Source organism: Protopterus annectens, chromosome 9.part0 (assembly GCF_019279795.1).
Source record: "Protopterus annectens isolate FY-2018-M chromosome 9.part0, PAN1.0, whole genome shotgun sequence".
NCBI lineage: Eukaryota > Metazoa > Chordata > Ceratodontiformes > Protopteridae > Protopterus > Protopterus annectens.
Genome location: NC_056743.1, coordinates 208,158,536 through 208,181,782, shown reverse-complemented (window position 1 = coordinate 208,181,782; position 23,247 = coordinate 208,158,536). Strand labels below are relative to the sequence as shown.

General features: G+C 37.7%; 1 protein-coding gene across 1 annotated transcript in view; it reads right to left on the bottom strand.

The window, feature by feature from the left end:
- TSPAN32 (tetraspanin 32) overlaps window positions 1–23,247 on the bottom strand; it is a 1,820,558-nt gene that overhangs the window by 153,150 nt on the left and 1,644,161 nt on the right. Inside the window, exon 7 of the mRNA XM_044082752.1 lies at window positions 13,477–13,560. Within this exon, the coding sequence (XP_043938687.1) occupies window positions 13,477–13,560 (84 nt within the window). The remainder of the gene's footprint in view (window positions 1–13,476; window positions 13,561–23,247) is intronic.

The window sequence follows — 23,247 nt, the reverse complement described above, 5'->3', positions numbered from 1 at the left end:
GAGATTTATCATATACATGGCTGGGAATGGTTTTATTTGCTTAGCCCTAACCTCTGTATACATGTCTAGTAAACACTCTGGGGGGGGTGGGGGGGTTCCATGGGTGTGGCACAAGGCTGTTACTCACTTCCATGAATGACATAAGCCTGCAATTCACCCCACCACCTAGGTGGCATATATTATGCACATTTCTCCAGTCTCCACCTCTACATGCTCTTTACCCATCCCCTCCTTCCTGACAGAGGCACAATTATGTAAAGAAAAGACAAAATAATGAATGGGCATGAATAACAACAATGAAACAGAAGAGATGTTATGATTACTGAACAGACCAGAATAATCGATTTATCTACTGGAGAATTCTATCTGAAGATCTGGATAATTAGCTGGTAAACTAATGTAAGGCATGCAGATGATTCAAGTGTGGGTTGTAACTGGCCAAACAGAGAGAGAGAGAATTCAAGCCATGATTCTGTGAGAGTAATAGAAGGAATTAAATTTGTAGAGCAAAATTTAGCCACGCAGTAGGGAAGACTTATCTTTGGCAAAGAACATGGAATAGATTTTATTAGTAATAAAAAGAACAGAAAAACAAAAATATTTAGAACTTGAAATATTTATTTTGAATAAGTAGAATAGCGCTAATCATTAAAAATTCTGAGAATATAGTACCAAGAGGCAAAATAAAGTGCACTTAGTCAAAATGGGTAAAAAAGTAAAATTATAACTAAGGTCAATGTATAATGTAGATCAGCAGTGGATATTACTTGCAAATAATCCAGACTACACTGGAAACCTCCAAGCTATCATGGCTATAGCACCTTGCATTACACACCTGTCCCTGAGCTATCTTATTCCCCCAGTGTTGGACACTTGGTTGCATAATCCTCTATCCTCCGTTCATTTCTCTGTAGAGGGTTGACAGTGGTCATCTTCCATGTGGATGATGTGTGCATGGTAGCAGGTCTGTGTTTGACTGTGGTGTGTGCTGGAGATCTGAGCACAAGCTTGAGTTCATGTATGAGGCAGACACTGATGTTATTATGCCCCATGGAGATATGCTGTTGTTGCCATCAGTAGGCAATATGTACATGCTCACCATTGCTGTGGGGAGGAGTGTGATTGATGTGCATATCTCCATGTATGACTGGGGTGGACAGGGTGGCAATGTTCCCACCTAATCTGTGTGATTCAGATTGCAGTTTATTGGCCGTTTGGGCAGTTTTTCCATCTCTTTCAACTTTCTGGTCTAAAAGGCTGCATTTGCGCTTTTCCCGTCTTTCTTGTAACTAGTCTAGTCCAGATACAGATTTGCTGTATCCAGGACTGTATGTAAGCTTCTGTGCCCCCCCAAGCCTTTCTGTGTTGGAGGGAAGCCTTCTAGCTTATCAGTGGGAGTGGTAAGCACTTGGTAGCCTATCTACCACAAGAAGAGTGGTTTCTGGCCCAGAAATTGTAGTTTATTGGTCGTTTGGACAGTTTTTCCATTTTTTTCAACTTTCTGGTTTAAAAGCCCACATTTGCGCTTGCTTCCCACCTTTCCTGTGACTAGTCTAATCTAGATACATACTTGCTGTATCCAGGACCGTCTGTAAGCTTCTGAGCAGTGCCAAAGTATGCTCTTCAATTTCTCCCTTGGATCTGCTAGTTCTCTCCTCTCCTGCACTTTTACTAGCTTATTAGTCTAGCACTTTACCAGACTTCTTGTAGCAATTATTGTAGCACACAAAAGTGCCACCAGCACTAAATGTTCTACAAGGAAGCAGGTCTAGTACTTATTATTAATGCCCACCCCTCCAGGTATGTCTAAAAGTCAGTTCTCTGTGCAATCTCCTATTAACCTGGTGAACCTGGGCATCCTGAAGCAATGTAGCAACTGCATCAAGTACACCAAAACCCTCTCCTCTTATCTCCCAACATTCAGACTTGTGAGAGATGCACTTATATATCCAAACTGGAAGCCACGCACTCTCCAGCCAAGACTGGAATAGCTGGTCAAGAGGAGAAGGTCAACACTTGCACCACACCACATGGAACACACAGCCTTCCAGAACACACCAGCACTGCCTTCACATAAAAACACAAACCACACATCCACTTAGCGGAGGCTCTCAATAAAAAACTACCCAAACAGCAGAAACTTCCAAGGCAGAAACGCACTCGACCACCACAACACAACACTAATCACATGACACATAACTCTCCTAAACAGTGTGCCACTCAACCAAAGCCCCTAAGGCAAAACAGCATGCCCAACACACTAGTCATAGGTGACTCAATAGTGAGGCACAATGATGTCCCACTCACTAGGTTGAATAAGGAGAAAGTAACAGTCAGCTGCCTGTCAGGTGCCAGGATCCGACACATAATGCACGCACTCAGGTCCATCAACAACAGGTACAAATATAACTCGTCATTGTACATGTGGGTGTGAATGACCTGAAACATACCTCCTTGGACTACATAAAAAGAGACATGGAGGAGCTCTCGGATTATATAGCTCAGGTGGGTATGACCTTAGCCCTGAGCAGCATCCTACCGTCACCCAGAATGATACCACAGTACAAGCAGAAAATGATTGATTTCAACAATTGGCTAAGTTTGTGGTGTCATTCTAAGGGGATCTAGTATCTGTCTGCCTGGGATGACATGACTGACAGAACTTGATGGTTTGCCAGAGATGTCTAAATCTCAAAATGGACTCACTCGAAGCATTCCTTAAAATGGAGAACATTGACATTTATGCTGTAACAGAGACCTGATTCAAGGCAGCAGAAAGCACCCCAGCACTACCAAGCTATAACTCATTCCACACCTTTCGGCTCCAGAACTTGGACCAAAGCTCCAAAGGTGGTGGTATTGCCATATTCATAAAGGATGCGCACACATCCAGACTGGTAGCCCAACATAACGCATCAGAGATACTTCAGGTGCAGCTAACACTGGGTAAGACAGCAATTCAGGTCCTAGCCTGCTATAGGTCCCCAACCATGTCCCAAGACTCGCACTCCATGTTCCTAAGCACCCTGGAGAATATTAGTAGTATTAACAAGAAAAAAGCACTGCTGAAGGAAGCTCAGCTAAAAGACCACAAATCCAAAAACAAGAGCTGTTTCCACGCAAACCGATAAAATCACTACTTTATTAAAACGTAAAAGGACACAATGGTTCCCGTCAACAGGTTAAAATGATACCAGGATAAGCGCTTTTGGTTAATTACTTTCTTCAGATCCTGTCTTGGTTAAACTCAGGGTGAATATTAGAAGTGTTAATTAACCAATAGTCAACTTTGTGTAGCAGTGTGTTTTACATATTCAATTGCCTAGGAGGTCCAATAGTAGTTTGTACAAATGCATCTACTCCTGATCCAATCAAAATCAATGTTATATCCTATATAGACCAATAGTATGCTTATAGCAGTAGTGTCTTGCAGAGTCAGTTACGCAATACATCTGATGATAACTCATTCAGTCAACTCATTCTGTTAATCCAATCAAAAAAAACTACTTTATTTCCTGTTTAGACACCTTTCCTTTAGGACGGGTTTGATTGGTACCATATGATTAAGCCCAGGCATCTGATTCGCTCTTATAGGTTCATAGGTAGGTACTAGGCTATCGCCCCAAGGGCCTACGTAAGCCTAGCCAGCAAGGTTCCATAGCTTACGCCACCCAAGAAAGTTATTTTCCTGTGCCACTGTCCAGCAGACACACAGAAGTGATCCCCGGGGTGCATTTCCTATTTCCCATCCACTCATCAAGATTTTTCTTGAAGAGTGCTAATGAAGAACTTTGCTTGACATAGATGGGTAGCTTGTTCCAGAGTATAGAAAGTATCTGGGACAGGAATCTATCCCTCCAGCGTGTCCTGTTTATTGTGGTGACAAGGTTTAGGTCCCTAGAGTGTGTAGCTCAGAGGGATTGGGATTTCTTTAGGTGTAGCATGTCCAAAAGCTCTGGGTTTGACATAGCTTTATATATATATATTTTATATATATATGTTAGGCAGAGATCACCTCGGAGTAGGCGATATGCTACGGAGGAAAGCTGGAGTTTTTTGAGGCGGTCAGTGTAGGGCAATTGTTTGAGGCCAGTAATCCTCTTTGTGAGGTACTTCTGTGGCCTTTCCAGCTGCTGCAGATGTCTTGTGAGGTACATTCCAAAAGGGGCATTGTACTCTAAAATGGGTCTAATGAGTAATGAGTAGAGGGGAACAATGACCTCTTTTTTCCTGGATGAGAACCCTTTTATGATGAGGTGTGCCATGTAGAAGGACTTCCTGACTACTGTGGCGATGTGACTATCAAAGGAGAGACTACTGTCCACCTGGGTCCCAAGGTCTTTTATCACACATTCGGTGTTAAGTAGATTGCTGCCTATGTGGTTGTTCATGGGTACAGAGTTTTTACCAAAGGGGATGACACTGCACTTTTTGGCATTGAGCTTGAGGCCATGGCTCCGACACCAGGCATCTGTCTCAGTGAGGCCCTCCTGTAGGATGTCCACATCATTTGGGGACTTGACTATGGCTCCTAGTTTGCAGTCATCTGTGAACTTCATTAGCCAGAGGCCTTCTGTGTTAGCCTGTACTTCAGAGAAGTAGATACCAAATAGGAGAGGTCCCAGGACGGAACCCTGTGGTACTCCACTTGTCACTGCTTTGAGGTCAGATTTGGAGTCTGCAACTTTTACAGTGTGGGTTCTGTCAGTGAGCCAGTTGGCAACCCAGCTTGTGATGTAGGGATTTATACCTAGTTTAGTGAGTTTAGCTATAATTCCAGAATGGGGGATGGTGTCGAAAGCCTTGGCGAGGTCAAGATTGGCTGTGTGAACCACTTTAGCCTCATCCACGGCTTTGGTGACTGCCTCAAAGAAGTCAATCAGGTTTAGGAGGCATGATCTGCCTTTCACAAACCCGAACTGGGTGGGATCCAGAGTTTGGAGGTTACCAATGTTTTTGTTTATGAGTTCCATGATGATACGTTCCATGGCCTTGCAGACCAGGCTCGTCAGGTTAATAGGTCGATAGTTCCCGGGATCAGTGATGGCTCCCCCTTTGTGGAGTGGGATAACTGTTGCCGTGCGCCATTCAGTGGGCACAAAGCCTGATGTGAGGCTATTATTGAACATGGTGCTTAATTGGGGAGCCAGTTCGTTCTGAAGTTCATGTAAAACGCAGCCTGGGATGTTGTCCGGTCCCATGGATGCTGTGTTTTTGGCTTTAGAGAGTGCAGATTTTACCTGTGTAGTTGTGATTACAGGGACTCTGCATTCTTCCTGTATAGATATGGGCCCTTTAGGGGGTGAGAGGGGGGTAATGTTAACACTGAACCTATCTGCCAGGATGTTGGCAATATCAGTTGGTTCTGTAATTTTCATACCTTTGCGCTGTAACTCAGAGCAGATCTGGGTGTTGCCATCTAGATTCTTGACATAGCTATAGAATGCTTTGTGGTTGTCCTTGGGTTTAGTGGTGATTTTGTTTTCGTAGCTAGCTTTGGAGGATCTTATAAGGGATCTCAGCTTCTTATTGAGGCTGACCAGGGAACTCCTCCACTCATGGGATTTTACTCTCTTTTGCAACAGTTTCTTCCTTCTGTTGTACAGTTTGTTTATGGCAGAGGACCACCAGATTCCATTCCTTTTTTTGGAGGATAGCATCTTGGTTCTGTTTGGGATAGCACAATCCATGAACTCGTGTAAGTGCTTATAGAGTGCATTTGTGTAGGATTCAGCAGTTGTAACTGTATTATCCATCTGCATGGGTGTCATGAAGTTCACCACTTCTGTCTTAAGAAGCATGAAGTTGGCTTTGGAGAAATTTTTTACTGTGGTTTCCTTAATGGGGGGGTGGGGGCGGGATGTGGATATCTAGGGTGATTAGCTTATGGTCGGATCTGACCAACGAGGAGTTGACTTCAGTTGTGGAACACTGATCACTCATGTTGGTAATGACTAGGTCTAGGATACTGTTGCCCCTGGTGGGGGTGTGGATAAGTTGATCTAGGGCATTGGAGTTTATGAATTCCAGAAAGCGTTGAGCTAAAGAGTTGGTACACAAGTAGTTTTCCCATTAATGGTGGGGTATTTGAAGTCTTAGATTCATAATCCATTCCATCTCTATTCTTTCTGGTCTATTGAAGAGATCTCCTCCTCGAATGGTACTATTGACTTGCATGTTTACCATAAAACTAAAAGTATGTCCTGGGTTCATGTGTATATGCATATATAGGGCATTTGTCTCAATCTGATTTCTGATGTCTGTTTGATGACGAAGAATATGCTCCTTAAGCATTCTGTTGGTTTTACCTATATAGAAAATATCAGAAATCAGATCGAAAAATTCTGCAGGTTGAAGAAAATAGAGTTTGTGTAGTTGTACTAACTGTAGAGTTACTGTAGATAATGATGGAGTACCAACTAAATCAAATTTGCATTTGTTCACTGATCAAACTAGATTTTTATACTCACATTTTGGCTCCCTGCAGACGAACAAAGTAGCCAGGGCTGGTGAGGAACTCAAGGATCTTGGTGCAGCACCCCAGTGCTGCCAGGAAATGTTTTTATTACTTTTTCCTTTGTCCATCCATGACTCCAGTATATCCCAGAAGGTGTAGCATGCGATGGGCTTAAGTGCTGCTCTATCCTTCACTCTGCAGAAAGCTGACATCAGTAGGATGCCCCGCCTACACTCAACAGCATATTCATGGCTGTTTACCAAGTCTCCACCAAGAAAGTCAACCACATTAGTGTGCCCTATCCCTTCCTAAGATGGGCACACCCATCCTATATCACCATTGCGTCAGAAACCTAAGCCGCTAACTGAAGCCAGATTACCTAGGTCATAGTCAGGGCTTTATCCCCATATGTCACAGTGCTGGCTTACTCAAGCAAGATGTTCTGATGGCAGAGACACACACGCTTTTATTATAGAAGCAAAATAAGTACTGCAGGTAAGTCCCTGCCAAATGATGTGTCTGTCTAAGTGGCAAATTTAATTATATTAACAAAGTTACTGAAAGATCAGTCTTAATAGTTTTACTGATTGTAGGTACACCTTTGGGATAGTGCATCAGTAGTTATACTGGTGGGAAAGACCTGTGTTTCATAATTTAGGAAAATAAACTAATAAATACCAAAATTTAGAGTGAGCTTTGGTACAAGATGTCTACCTTCCTAAAAGTTAGGTATCATCAAATCCAAGGGCTACTGAAAGTCAGGACAACAGAATGCAAAGGGATGCAGTATGTTGATTTGATTGCTAAGAGGATAGCAGATGAACATCAGGAGCAAGAATTAGAAGCAGCAGTGAATGAGATGGAGGGTATTGATTTATCAAAGCCTCACCATGATACAGAAACACTTGAAAAGAAAAAATGGAAACAAGTGTGCATGTGAAGGATGAGAGTATGTATGGTGAACTCAGACTGTAGGGTATAACTCTAAATGGCTCCACTGTTAGTTAAAAGATGCTTATCATGTTCCAGCTGATGCAGGAAGAAATACAATGATTGACACTTTGACAAAGCAACGATGGTAGATATGACTGGGCAAAGATGTGTCTAAGTGGTTCCAAATGTAGAACCTGGGTAGTCCTTGAATGTAAGCATGGCATACCAGCCTATTTTTAAAGGGCCCTGGAGACTACCTCTTCTGCCAATCAGAATTGAAAAACCTACCATGTAGTTGTGACTGATCATTTTGTAACATGAATGGAAGTAGTTTGCACCAGACTGACCACACAACAGAACTACATGAAAATATCCTTTAATGTGAGTGCCTTAACAAACTGACTTGGATAATGCATACACAAAGGGAAACTAATGAATAAGATCTTTTAACTTTTCAGGATATCATCCTTAAAACTGAGGACTAGTAGAAGGAACAAGCAAAATCATGAAAGAAGAGATAATGTAACAAGAACAATAAGCTGACAGTCATTCCCGTCAGTTCTTCAAGTGTTAGAATAAAATATAGCATATCACAACATCAACACCTTAGAAGCCTGTAACAGGTAAAGTCATGAAATTGGAAGAATAGCTGGAGGCATGGGTAAAACAATGTGACTTAAAGACAAACTTAGATCATGTTTGAATTGTGAGGAAAGCTAACAAATGAGTGGGAGGGAACTCAAAACAGCAAACAATTGCAAGCAAGAAAAATACTGTGGATTTAGAAGTTTTCCTTTCTTAAGTGGGAAGGTCATTGCTGGAATAAAGTATTGTGGAAAGGAAGAACAAGAAACTTAGATTATAGGCAAAATAATGCATTCACTATACTATTGCTTTGTTGCAACATGGTCCTAAACAACAGTGTTATGGGTAGTTTGCACCTGGGAGTTAATGTGACCCTCTGATTGATAAGATACCACAGTATAGGAAGCAAGTCCCCATCATTTATGTCAGTATTTTGATATTATATCTGCTAAGAAGATATTATGTATGCTGGACTGACGTGAATGAAAGCATGTCTTCTGTGAATAATTAACAAATTAATTGACCGTGCCCGAATTTCATGTGATTGATTACTCTTGTTTTCTATCAGTCCCTGGTGGGAGGTTAGCATAAGGCAACATTATATCACTACATCAGAACATCAGTACATTCTTATTAGTATATCAAGCCAGTCTCACCACCAGTAAAGCCTTACATTAATGTAATGCTACGAAACAGAGCACTTTACTGAGTTCTTACACACACCATTTGTTTTTTCCTTAGCACCTGGCAGTACAGGACTGGATTTGTGGTGGGACTGCTTAGTAAAGAGATTTGCTGCTGATTGCAGATAAGTATGATTTTATATATATATATATATATATATATATATATATATATATATATATATATATATATATATATATATATATATATATAAATCAGTTTATGTTTTACTTAGCTGTCAGTCTCTTCATTTTAAGATCTTGATAGAAATTTATTCCATGGAGTCTACATTAAATGAACATGAATATAAGCTTATTGACATATCTTACTGTAAATCCTCTATCATAAAATTAATCTATACTTAAATCTGTTACATTATAGTTCTTATGTTAATACAACAGCTTGATAAGAATATGCAGAACGGATGTACTTTATGTTTGTATAAGATGCACCCTGCTAACAATGCAATCTATACACAAGTCTCTAATAGTCCATGTACTGTTAGTATCTCCAGCAGGGCTTAAAATGTGACATGTAAACAATGCTAAATATCAAATTAAAAAGAATACTATATCATATGGCTCTCAGAATCAGTCCTGGTATGTCCTGCCACTTGTCTGGCAGCACATGCTCCCCTACTTTTAACCATGCAGGTTTGTGAGTACACAAAATAGCTCCATGCATTTATTTTTGAGCTGAGCCTAGCCAAACCTGGATTTAGGAGATGGTCCCTGTACCACTGTCCCATGTAAAGTTCTATTATTTTATGAAACAAATTAAAAAGTGGCAAGATGTGGGAGTGAACACGATCCAGATGGAGATGCTATAGGAGTCAAACATTATTGAGCATTATGGTTAGTAGTTTAATGTTTCAAATGTTTCTTAGATGATTGCTGTAGAACCTCTGTACTACAAAAATTGTCTAGAGGGACCATTTCAAAGGGGGGGGTTGCTTTCTTAGTTATAGATAGAGCACACACTTATTCTTCTTGTGAAAGCCTACATCAGATGTTGGAAATGAGATACTGATTGATAGATGAGCCTATGATTCAGGAAGAATGATGTAGATTCTTTCTATGCTATGGAACAATAGTTTAGCTCCTTGCATGTATACCAAAAGGGTCATGGGAGTTCACCTGCGGTCTGCATGCATTTTGCGTATCTAGAGAAGTGCATGTTTTTGTACCCCAAAGATACCCTGCTGGAGATACTACAACAGTACATGGACTATAAGAGATTTGTGTGCACCATGTATTCCTTATATTTGCAGAGTAAGAGTTATATTCTCACAGTCAGCATTAAGCCAAATACATTACACTTGTGTATAGAATTTTGCCAAGTGTATGTCATGACTTATTTCCTCTTTATGAGATTCATATCTAGGATATCAATGTGCAACAAAGGTTTGGATAGTATCCTCTTTGGGGAAATGAAAGTTGTATCTTTCTTGCTTGCAGATAATATTCTCTCCTTGGCTTTAATTGACTGTAATACCCAACATCTCATACAGTGGTTTGCTGTTGACTCTTGAGTTTGAAGTTGAGGTTGGGATGAAGATCAACATCTCTAAAATCAGAAGTCATGGTTTCTCCTGGCTACGAATGAATGACTCATTTTGCAGGAGAGAGGGCCACAAATACTTCAAGTCAATAACTTAAAGTATCATGGGGAGTTATTCATGAATTAGAGCAGAGGGGTACAGTGATACCAGTACTCAAAGCCTTGAGCCAGAATATGCTGACGTCAGAGCTGAGACATTTAGCTTCCAGTTTAATGGTTAATCTATGACTACGTCTTCATCTGTGGTCATGAGTTGGGGTACTGAACAAAAGGTGGACACTGCAGATGCAAAAGGCAGAAGTGAAGTGTCTCTGAATGGTTATTGGTTTGCACTGTGAAATAGGCTGAGGAGTGATATAATACTGGAGTGAGGTGGTTTGAGCATCTAATGAGGATGTCATCTAAGTACCCCCTTTGGGAGGTATGCTAGGGACAGTCAACAGAAAAGAGAAACCTGAAAAAAATTATGCTGTTTAACTTGCCTGAGAATGCCTAGGGGGTCCTACAGAATGATCTGGGGACTGTTGCTCTGGATAGAGAAATCTGATCAAGTTTCCACCACTGCTTGCAACAAGGAAAGTGGTTTAGAAAATTAATACATAAGGCTAGATAAGACATGATGTATATTCTATAAATCTGTGAATATAAAAGTGCAAACTGCAGGGATAGTCATGCTGCTGAAAAGTTCAATAATTCATAAGTCAGACATACTGTACTAAAATTAATTATGGAAAGTTTCTGTTTTCATTCTAACCAGCACAAAGTCAAATACAGCTTGTTAACAGCTGCACTATTTCTTTGGGAACAGATGTGGTTATGCAGTTTGACCTTGTGTTTATGCTTAAACAGTATGAGGAAAATGTAAACTAAATGAGGTTATCATTTGTGATTCATCTGTAATGTGCATGAGAAATATGTAAGGAAATGTTATATGCATCAGAATTATAGAAGTGAAGCAGCAAGGCAGATAATACGTTTTGTAGATGTCTGAATCTTTACTGTATCCCCAAAAGGTAAAGGCTGCAAAAGATGTTAATGAAAACCCTGAAAACTACTACTGCATGTAAGAGGTAGTTTTGCAAAGCTTCTCAGTGAGTCAATTATGGATTTTTATCCAGCTGTCTCCCCCACACATTTGTGTAAGTAAACTGTTTAGCGTAATTAACTTTTGCCTCATGTTTTTGTTTCTGTGACTGAAGGAAATGAATTAATTTACCAATGCAGTGATTCATCACATCAGAACAAACAGAATATACTAGAGTCAATCATATGGCATTTTTTTTCCAAAACTGAAGTGTTAAATTCTTCATCTCCTGAAACACTTGACATCAAAATGCCACCCACACTTTAAACTAAATATAAAAAAACTTTGATGGCTTAGTATCATGGGAACTGTTATATTTAATTTAGGAGAATACTCCGCTGATTACAAATTTAGCATCTTGGGTTTAGTAAACCAAGATTCACACAACTCTTGTCATTCAAGTGTTCCAGAAAAAAGAAATGTTTGCTTTGGAGAACTATGCAGTGTTATGCAGACCACTTCATTGATTGTTGATTGATTACTGCAACTGCATATGGTGCTGATTCCCCAAAGCCACTGAATTCCTACCCCTGCAATGCAGTGACCTCAGAACTGTATATCTAATCAAGTGAATATTGCAGGGCTCATCCCGAGCATGGCTGGGGAGGTTGGGGTGCTAGGTCCCCAGTGGGAAAAAAAACTCTAAATAAATGACTGTTTCCTTGCAACTATGCTTGCACACAATCCTTATTGCAATGCTGGTATTTTCAGAAACAGTCTCCATAAGACCAGTTTATATCTACTGTTTAGATTTAATTTCTCAGAATGAAACAATACATCAGTGCGTCAGAAAACAAAGTATCTTAGGCAATGGAAATGCCTTCATCAGACGTAATAAAGATTTACCTTCATCAAACTTAATATTTACCACATCTTTTATACCTGATTTTTGATAAAGTTGCCTTATTTAGCATCCCCTGAATGTCATTTTATTAAGATGTGCAGGTTTTTGGCCATATGTTCAAACCTGCAGTGCTCACTTCCACTTCTATGCAAACTCTGAATGATGCAGAATTGAAAACTAGGTTGTGTAGGTTCATGGAGACTACTATCAGAGCCCGTACATAGTAATATAATGATACATAGAAAAGGTAGAATGGTGTTGCGGATATAGTTATGAATTCTGTGCGATGTAAAGTGCATAAAGTAGAAGGAACACTAAGAAGACCTCTTCAGTGGAAGTGTGTGCTCATAAAATTCTGGATCATTCAATGCATTGTATATCACTCTGTTTTAGCCATTTGGGATTGTACATTTCCTAGTGTTACACCAAGCCATAGACTAAATAGGTTGTATGTTAGGGATGTTGTAGGGAATACGTATGAACCCCATATACAAGGCATCATTTTGAGAGGTAAGACCTGCTTCAAAGGAACTATCTGTCCTGTCAATGCAAGCAATACCGAAACAATAATCATCAGAAGAGCAACTTGTTAGACTTGCTTCAGCATCTCTGCATCTCAGAAAAAGTCAACACGTATGACTGACCAAGTTAAAATCACAACATTCCTTTACAATGTATGTTAAACTGTGTCTCCATAACAGTTACCAAGTCAGTATACATTATATAGAAGAATTAGTGCACTCAGTAATTATTTGCTTAATAAGAGAGTTGCTGAAACAATGACAAATACCCAGTTTTGGTCTTTTGATCTAATATTTTGGTGACTTGAATGTGTAGGCCATGATGTTAAGATTTCACTTTTTATTCTGAAATAGCAGATGCAGGAGTTTGCATAGCATCAATATTTATAGCTTAGATGCTTAGCGAGTAAAATCCAGCTAGGGTGAATTATTTTAAGCTGTTTCAGTGGTAAATTGCAATGATATCTATATATGGTATGCATTATTACTTACTATAACAAATCATATTGCTTGTTGTACCCAAATATTCACATAATACTCTCTTGCAGTACGAGTATTTCAACTGAAGTATATTTTAAGCACATCTCTCATTCAGCACTGACTGTTCATATCCTGAAGTATGTTTCCATCTATTGAAAATGTGCTTAGATTTTACTTAGCAGGAAATGTCCTCATTAATATTAATACTAGATTGCTTCATATATATTTAAAATAAGAGTGAATGGAGATGCTCAATCTGTAAGTGTCTACACAAGTTCTTTATTTAACAGTTTAAATAATAATAAAAAAATATAGAAAAATCACTTACTGAGAATCCAGTGATACAGAGCAGTAGGACAGAGATGAGTTTAATATGCTTCTTGATTATTCTGTCTGTCACATGAAGGCAGTCCTGCCAGAGGAAAATAACATAGTTCTATCATATTTACTCACTGAAGACCTATGAATGCAGAAATGATATGTCTTTATTTAAAGTTTAAGAACTGAACTTGTTTTTGCCTCAATGTCATTACATGGTTAAATAATTAAACTTGAAAATATTTAGCTTTCATTTATCTCTTGAGAAGCCTGTTTTTGCTGAATGATAGAAAAAGCACATCTGCTAAAGTTATGCAGCCTTTTTTCAGTATGTCACTACTTTCTGAGATTTATCCAGTCTTGCATACTTTGTTTATTTTGTTGCATTTACCTAACATGCCATATTAGCATATGGCTTTTTTCAGAAGAAACCTATGGTGTTATTTAAACTGACTAGGAGAAATGTTTGCTTGCAGTGAGTCCATCAGATTCAAAATCATTGATAGTGCTAATTGGCCAACTCTGTACAGCCAGTGTCTCTCTGTATGGCTATAACATGCCTGTATTAGAGACTACCATTCTCGATAGTGTCTAATACAGGCACGTTATAGCCATACAGAGAAACAGCTCATTCTTAGCTTATTACCAAGCCTTTGAACTGAACACAGCACTGTCAGACCTGACCATGCAAGCACGCTCGCTCTACCAGCACATGCACTGGGATTGCACAGGAACCTTACAACATATAGATACTCACACATTCAGACACATGTTTATTTCTGCACACTTCCAGAAGTGGGTGCATGCATGCACACAGACCACCATGCAGCTGCAAGAAAGCCTCAAATGACCTGCTCACACTCATGGAATCACTTATTCACAAACTCACATACATGGTCTCTCTCTGACACACACACCCACAGACACACACACACAGACACAGACACACACACACACACACACCTTCAATGGATTAAATTCTTGCTAGGCAACCAGCCAGACACACATGCATGCATCCATGCAGAAGTATAAATACTCCTGCAGGCACACACAGTCAAAGACATAAAGGCACACGCACACATGCAAATGGCCACACACAGCACCTAACTGTAATCCTGCTCCAAGCCATGATCCATTTATATGAGTGAATGGGTACATGCGGTCAAAAGATGGCATATACTTTTTCTCCCTTTGGGCCAACATAGCTCAGTACCTTAAATCTCTAAATCCCTCTACCACATTATTTTGGTGCTGGCACCATTTCTGGGGTGAGCACAAGGCTAATTAGCATTAGCTGCTACTCATACTGACCATTTGCATGTAGTTTCCCAGCAAGATTGCTCTCTGTGTTATGGTCAGTGACAGTACTCCATGGGAGTAGGACAGCAGACAGTGAATTGCCCACTCTTATTGCTCTAAGTAAACCTTCTGAGTTAAAGTTTCTGCAATGCAGTAAGCCTTTCTGCTTGCCAGGTAGTGTGTCTTTAAATGAATTCCAATAGAGAGATGATGGGAAAAAACACTGGGACTAGAGCTACCTGTTCCAGGGACCTAAATATGGCATGTGACTTGAATGGAACTTGCGAGAGAGACAGATTTGACTCCCAGCGACTGCCATGTCTTTGGAATAAGCTGCCAATTCACGTGAAGCAGAGCATCTCTATGACACTGTTCAAAAGGAACCTTGACAAGTGGATGGGACACCATAAGTTCTTACAGGGTATAGTACCCACAACCCTCCTGGACATAGGCAGTCATTAATAAATATAGTCCTGGGTGTTGACTAGCATATCTATGGTATTACATTGGGATGAAATGGCTAGGCTTGAAATACCCTCGTTGATAGCCTAGTAACCTCCTATCTTATGATAGCATTGTTGGCTGCTGAAGAAATCCTAAACTAAATGGATCCTGTATTAGCACTAGTATGCAGGGATAGAATAATGGGAAATGTATATTGACCATTACCTGGAAATGAAAATTCATCAAAAGAAGCTAAGAGTATAAGGAACCTGAAGATATCAGAACCTGCTGCTGACTTAACAGAAGAAAGTACATCTGTGAGTTAAGGGTGCACTGATGTTGGAAATACATGTTAGAAATGAGAATGCCTTCCAGAAAAAGTAATAGGTGACACAGCCTGGAGAACCTAAAATGATTGATTGATTTTAGGAAGGTATATACTTGGTCCCATGAAAAAACTTATTGAAAGAATTATAAAATCTATTTAATTAACTGTTGGAAAGAGTACTTTGAGGGGCTGATGAATGAAGAGAATGAGAGAGAGAGAAGGCTGTGATGGTGTGGCGCTAGTGAATCATGAAGTGCAATGGATTACCAAGGAGGAAGTAAGGATAGCTATGAAGAGGATGAAGACTGGAAAGGCTGTTGGTCCAGATGACATACCTGGGTCAGCATGGAGGTGTTTAGGTGAAATGGCAGTGGAGTTTTTAATCAGATTGTTTAATAAAATCTTGGAAAGTGAGAGGATGCCTGAGGAGTGCAGAAAAAGTGTTTTGGTACCGATTTTTAAGAATAAGGGTGATGTGCAGAGCTGTAGTAACTACAGAGGGATAAAACTGATCAGTCACAGCATGAAGTTATGGGAAAGTAGTGGAAGCTAGGTTAAGAAGGGAGGTGATGATTAGTTAGCAGTATGGTTTCATGTCAGGAAAGAGCACTACAGATGCGATGTTTGCTCTAAGTGTGTTCAAGGAGAAGTACAGAGAAGGTCAGAAGGAGTTGCATTGTATTTTTGTGGACTGAGAGAAAACACATGACAGGGTGCCTAGACAGGAGTTGTGCTATTGTATGAGGAAGTCAGGAGTGGCAGAGAAGTATGTAAGAGTGGTACAGGATATGTACGAGGGTAGTGTGACAATGGTGAGGTCTGGTGTGACAATGGTGAGGTCTGCTGTGGGAGTGACACATGCATTTAAGGTGGAGGTAGGATTATATCAAGGATAGCTCTGAGCCCTTTCTTGTTTGCAATGGTGATGTACAGATTGACAGACGAGATCAGATAGGAGTCCCCATTAGACTATGATGTTTGCAGATGACATTGTGATCTGTAGTGAGAGTAGGGAACAGGTTGAGGAAACCCTGAAGAACTGGAGATATGCTCTAGAGAGGAGAGGATTGAAGGTCAGCAGGACTAAGACATATGTGTGTGTGAATGAGAGGGAGGAATGGTGAGGATGCAGGGAGTAGAGGTGGTGAAGGTGGATGAGTTTAAACACTTGGGATCAACAGTTCAGAGTAATGGTGAGTGTGAAAGAGAGGTGAAGAAGAGAGTGCAGGGAGGGTGGAGTGGGTGGGGAAGAGTGTCAGGAGTGACAGACGAGTACCAGTAAGAGTGAAAAGGAAGGTCTACAAGAAAGTAATGAGACCAGCTATGTTATATGGGTTGGAGACAGTGGCATTGACAAAAAGTTATGAGACAGAGCTGGATGTGGCTGAGTTAAAGATGTCAAGATTTGCACTGGGTGTGATGAGGGTGGATAGGATTAGAAATAAGTATATTAGAGGGTCAGCCCAGGTTGGACGGTTTAGAGACAAAGCCAGAGAGGCAAGATTGCATTGGTTTGGACATGTGCTGAGGAGGGATGCTGAGTATATTGGGCAAAGGATGCCAAGGATGGAGCTGCCAGGTAAGTATAAAAGATGAAAGGCCTAAGATAAGGTTTATAGATGTGGTGAGAAAGGACTTGCAGGTGGTTGGTGTGACACAGCAAGATGCAGAGAACAGGAAGAAATGGAAACAGATGATCTGCTGTGGTGACCTCTAATGGGAATAGCTGAAAGAAAAAGAAGATTTAATTAACTGTTTCAGTAGTACTCAAAGCATGGAATTCTTTGGTTTACAAGAATCATATTCATTTTTATTTTAATGATGAGGTCTCAGATACTTGATTTATAATTGAAAAAAATATTCTAAAAACAACTTAAGGTTTAATCCTTGAAAAGTACCCATATTTCTACCTAAAACCCGGAATCAGAATTTCTTGAGCACTTTGTTCCCCATACCTGCTGATCCTTCATCACCAGTGTGAAGGTTAGTCAGGAGGGGTTATCATTAAAATAGCCATTGGGGCTGGCTCAAAATAGCAAAACTTTATGAGTAGGAAGTACAAAGGGCATCAGAGCTGCCCCATCCCACACTTCCACAAAGGGGCTAATACTTACAGTATGCCCCACCCACAGGAGGAAATACGAGGATATTTTCCTTATTTTCATCATATAAATCTAGTCAGCTGACATGTCTCCCCTGCTGTTTACACTCCTTTTCTCAGCATGGTTGTTACACCTGCCTTCCTCTGACTGGGTTAAGTGAATGAGCAGTTAACCAAACTCTGGTTCCCTGAGGCATAGACAGGGTTCTATTCCCTCTATACCATCAGCACAGGCTAAAAGATTGAAGTCTTGCTAGACAAAGTTTCAGTGCTGACCATTTTTATGAAGGCCATAACCCTATCGCTGATTGCCATGGGCAAGTTTTGGCACCTATATGCAAAGGATTGTATCTTTAAATTTTCCAGGAATTATATTGAGATATATGCCTTATCAATAAATAATTATATATTGCTTCTAGATTCAAAGGCAAAAGGCAAGCTGCATCTTGAATTTTTAATCAACACATTGTTTATCATAACTGCATCTTACAATTTTTCAGCAGAGCTCATGCATGATGACATTTCTATTCTCTGCCAGTGGCTAGCTACATTCAACAAAAATATATTCCCCTCTGTTCACATATTATACAAGTGTACTCTTCCAACACTGACATTTACAAAGTCTTTATTATTATAATCAAATTTCTGTTAACTGCTAATATTCAACAGTCCGTATGACCTGTAGGTTACCTTTTACAACTCCAGAAATGTGTGTCACATTCTTGACCAATTATTAAAAATTTTGTTAGATTTTTGCTACATGTGGTCTCTCATATTGTTATGTGGCTTAGTATATTCCCTTACATCCCAAGGACATCCAGGAACTTCCCCTACTCTTGGTAGTAGGGTGATGCATTGGTGTGTGACACAACAGACTTCCTGTTCTAGGCATGGAGGTGGCCTGGAGAAACAGGAAGAAAACATGGTTGATTTAGCATTTGCTGAAACTGGATTAAAAGTTGCTGAAAATATAGTTGAAATGGAAGAATCGCTACAATAAGTTTTTTTTTCTGATGATGTAGGTGCAGATAAAACAATGACATTGGAGGAAAAGGAGATTGTAGATGAAACAGAGATGGATTCAGAAGATAACTTTCAGAGGAGATTGTTTGAAGAAGAGAGTTACCTCTGAAAAATGCATAATTACAACCTTCCAATTGGGGGGGGGTTACAGGATGATTATTTGGAAGAAATGGCAAAGCAAAGTGAGCCAGAAAATGGAGCAGCAACTTCATGGTGCAACATCACGGTAAAATAGAAAAAGAAAAGAAGAGACTGTGCCAGAAAAAGTTCCAGAGACAAACGCTTAGGCACAAACCGTTGTAGAAGGAACAAAAAAGAAACAAAGAAATAAAACAAACAAAAAAAGTATATAGTATGTGTGAGCAATGAAAAAGAAGAAAGTCTGGACAGGTATTAAGTTTGGGACTCTGCCATAGCACCTGTGGGTGTCAAAAGAGGTAAGAGAATTTATTTTAATTAATAAAGAGACTTTTTTGTGACTTGATATTTGATACTGGGCAGGCCATGGAAAATTTTTTGGGTGCATATGAACAAAAGACAAATATTTATCCATGGTCAGAATATGTGGTGCAAGCTTTTTACTGACAAAAAACAAATAATAATAATGATTCAGTTTAGAACTGAAGATGAAGTAAAAGAACTGAATGAACATTTGTTAACTATATGTAAAGAACTAATGGACACTGCAAAAATATATGATGAAAGAAAACTATGGACTGGAGGACAGGAATGTGGAGGAATAGTGAAAATGGAAATGATAATGTTATGCATGTACCTAGTATTATTAATGTTCACGGTAATAGGGGTTTTGTGAAATATAGGGGTCAACCAAGGACTTGTTATTTTTGTGGACAAAATGATCATTTAATCAATGAATGTGATAAAAAGGTGTTATTTATCTGGTAAAACAGGGCATAATTAAAAAAAAAACTGTGATTAAAAGTGAAAAAAATGCACCAGTACTGGTCATTCCTTGCTAGAATGTGAAATGAATGTGCAAGAAAATGAAAACAAAGTTATACTGGAGAAAGAGTTAGAAGAATGTGTTATACAAAAAATGTACAACAAATATGACTGATAAAGAGGTTGTACATGAAGTTAAAGAAGGTAACAAGGAAAAAGCTAACTGCCATACAAGCAAGAAATGAAAAGAATTCTATGTGGAAAAAAGAAAGAAAGGAAAAGAAAATTCAAAAATATAATGCTTAGGGAAAATAAGAAAGGAAAGAGATAACATTGTATTACACTAACTGTTCTTAAAAGCTCAAAATATTTGTTTTAAATGTGAACAGTATGAAAAATCTTAAGAAGAGAATAGTATATTACAATGGTGTGCTGTAGTAGATGCACGTATTATTGTTTTAAAAGATACCAGATTATTAACAGAGGAATACAGAACACAAACTGAAAAACTTTGGAATGGTGAAGTAGTCTGGAACACGAGGAAATAAATCTGCTCAGGTATATGTATATTATGCCAAGAAAGCATTAAAATATTAGATGTATCCACAGTGGAACAAGGATAAATTACAGTAATAGAGGTGAGATGGAAAAATATCTGTATAGTATTATAGCTTTATATGCATGTATAATAAAAAAGAGAGGGAAATGATGTTTAAAAATATTCTTGAATATGTTTGTGTAAAAATGGACATTATAGTGGTGGGTGATTTTAATTATAATTTAAGAAAAAAATAACAGCAATTATGATGCTAAAATAGTAAAAGAAATTATGAGAAGTGGAAAGTTAAGTGTGTGAGAGAATAACCACTGGACCTACAAAATAAATGAAATTAGGACATAAATTGATTATTTTTAATATCTGACACTTTAAAGTTTACAAAAAGGAATTAGGTATGTTGGATTTCCAGATCATATGGCTGTATGGATTAAAGTACAAGAAAGTGAAGAATATATAAGAATAAGAAAAGGAATAAAGAGAATTAATGAAAAGGATTTAGATTTAGAAAAGAAAAAAGAACTTATGGAATTATAGAAAAAGCATATGAATATGAGAGAGTTTTATGAGAACTGGACTGTTTTGTGGCTTAATTTAAAAAATATATAAAAAAGTGTTTTTAGAATGTATAAGGAAGTAAATTAAAAAGAGAGATATACAGGCTATTAAGTCAAGAAACATTCAGTGACTTATTAGAGAAGAAAAATTCATTTTATGAAAAAGAGAAATATATAAAATGAATTTTAAAAGTAAAAACTTGTTATGCATACAAAAATATTGTTCATAAGGAAAGAAAGAAGAGGTAGCACAATATTTGAGTAAAATAATAAAAGAAGAAAAATAATAAGAAACTTAAAGAATAAGGAATGTAAGCAAATAAGACAGCAAGAAGGAATAAACAAAATAATTAAAGAATATGTATTGGATTTTTTTTTAAAAGAGAAGAACATAGAGCACATTTATAAAGGTGAAAAATTAAACAATGAAGACAACGAGTATTTAGAACAAAAAATAATCATGAAAGAAGGGAATGAAATTCTAAAAGATATTAACAAGTATTCTGCAACAGGACTGGATGGAATTCAATATGATATGGATAAAGAAATGGAGTGGCAAAAAATAATCTTTATAGAAGTTGTGCATGAATGGTTAGAAATTGGAATTAAAGAGAAAGATATGTACAGGAGTTATAAAAGGTATATTTTAAAAAAGGAAATAAAAATGGAGACCTATAGCATTGAATGATACAGATTATAACATTTTTATGGGAATAATAACAAAAAGGTTAAAAAGTGGATAGAATATATGACCAAAATGTATTTGGAAAAAAAGGAAAAAGAAGTCAAGAATTATGGATAACAAGAGAAATACTTTATATTATAAATAAAAATGTAGAAGCGAAGGTTATGACAGAGGATATAAGTGAAGCATATGATAATATTATAATTATGAAGAATTTTGAAGGCATATAATGTAAGCAAAAAAAATTACAAGTAATAGAATCGGTTTATAAAAGGAACTATGTGGAACTAAATGCAAATGGCTGGATTGAGGACAAAATACAAATAGAATGTATAGAATGTGGAATAAAGCATGGCTGACCAGCTAGTAGTGTAATTTTCTCATTAGTTTTGAATATAATAGTGAGGGAAATTAATAAAATGTCAAGTAGGGGTGAATACAAAATGATAAAGAAAGTACAAATACCAATAATGCATAATTTTGTGGATGATATTATACTAATTGTTAAAAATAAAGTATGGATGGAAAAAGTAAATAAAAAATAGGTATCAATTTCTAAAAAAGTTGGTTTAAGTATAAATAAAAAGAAATGTAAAGGATTTGGTTTTGAAGGCATAATCGGATGTATTGAGTTCAATGAAAAATATATAGATGTATTAGGAATAATATTTGGAAAAAATGAATACAAACAACAATGGGATAATGTAGTCAAAGAAGTAAATGATGTGACTATTTTTTTAAATAATATACATTTTCATATAGAAAAAAAGCACACTTGCTGAACACCATGGTAATAGAAAAAGTTCTTATGTTGCTAACATCTATATGATTCCTATTAAGTATGAAAAGGAACTAATTATTATATTTTCTTTTATATTGGGGCTCTAGATGGAGTCCAATCAGAAGAGGGATTTTATATATGAGAGAAGAACAAGGAAGCTTGGGTTTAATAAACCCAAAAGTACATGCAGCATCTTTAATTTAATATACGTTATTAAACGCAAAATAAAAATGTGATAGAAATGATGCTATATTATAAATACATTGAATTTTGGGATGGAATGAAAGTTTAAAAAAGAAGTAAAAGCACTGTTAATGAAGAAATGAAAGAGTACCAAAACTAAATTTTGTTATGGAAAAAAAAAAGAATATATGTGACAAACGTAGAAAAGAATGGTACTTAAATATTATGAAAGCATTTTATTGCATTGATCCATGGAAAGATTTAGAAATAGATGAGAAAAAGCCATAATAATGAGATATAATAACTATAAAAATATTAAAGACTGTAATGAGTTTTTATGGATTTTTTTATGGTCTATTAGAAAATTGACGGTTAAGACAAATATTCTAAAAAAGAACAAGCAAGATAGAATATGTGATAAAAGTGGAGAGCTTGAGACTACCGAGCATGCCTTTTTGAAATGTGAAAGAGTTAATAATCTGTGGAAAGAAATATGTAAACATAATTGAGTGAAAAATTTGTTAAACTTTGAGCAAATAAATATGGACATAATAGAATTTGGTTATTATGGTGCATGAAAACAGGAAGAATTGAAGAAAATGGACTACATGGAAAGAGAAACTAAATGACATTAAATACAATGGAAATGGGCTTCCACAAAGATTCCAGAGAAAATAATGTTTTGTTTGTGGATAAAAGAGTGAGAGAAAATGCTTAAATTGAAGTTTATAATGTATGGAAATTTGTAAATAGATGTACATAATGTAAATATGCAAAAAATATATAATGTATATATCAATAAAAAAACTAACATTTCAGACCTATTAGATGGTGCTGGAGGTCTCTACAACATCAAGGTAGAGGCCTAAGGGAAAAAGCATGGAGAGTTTGGAGCTGGAACATGAGAATTTGGAGAAAAAC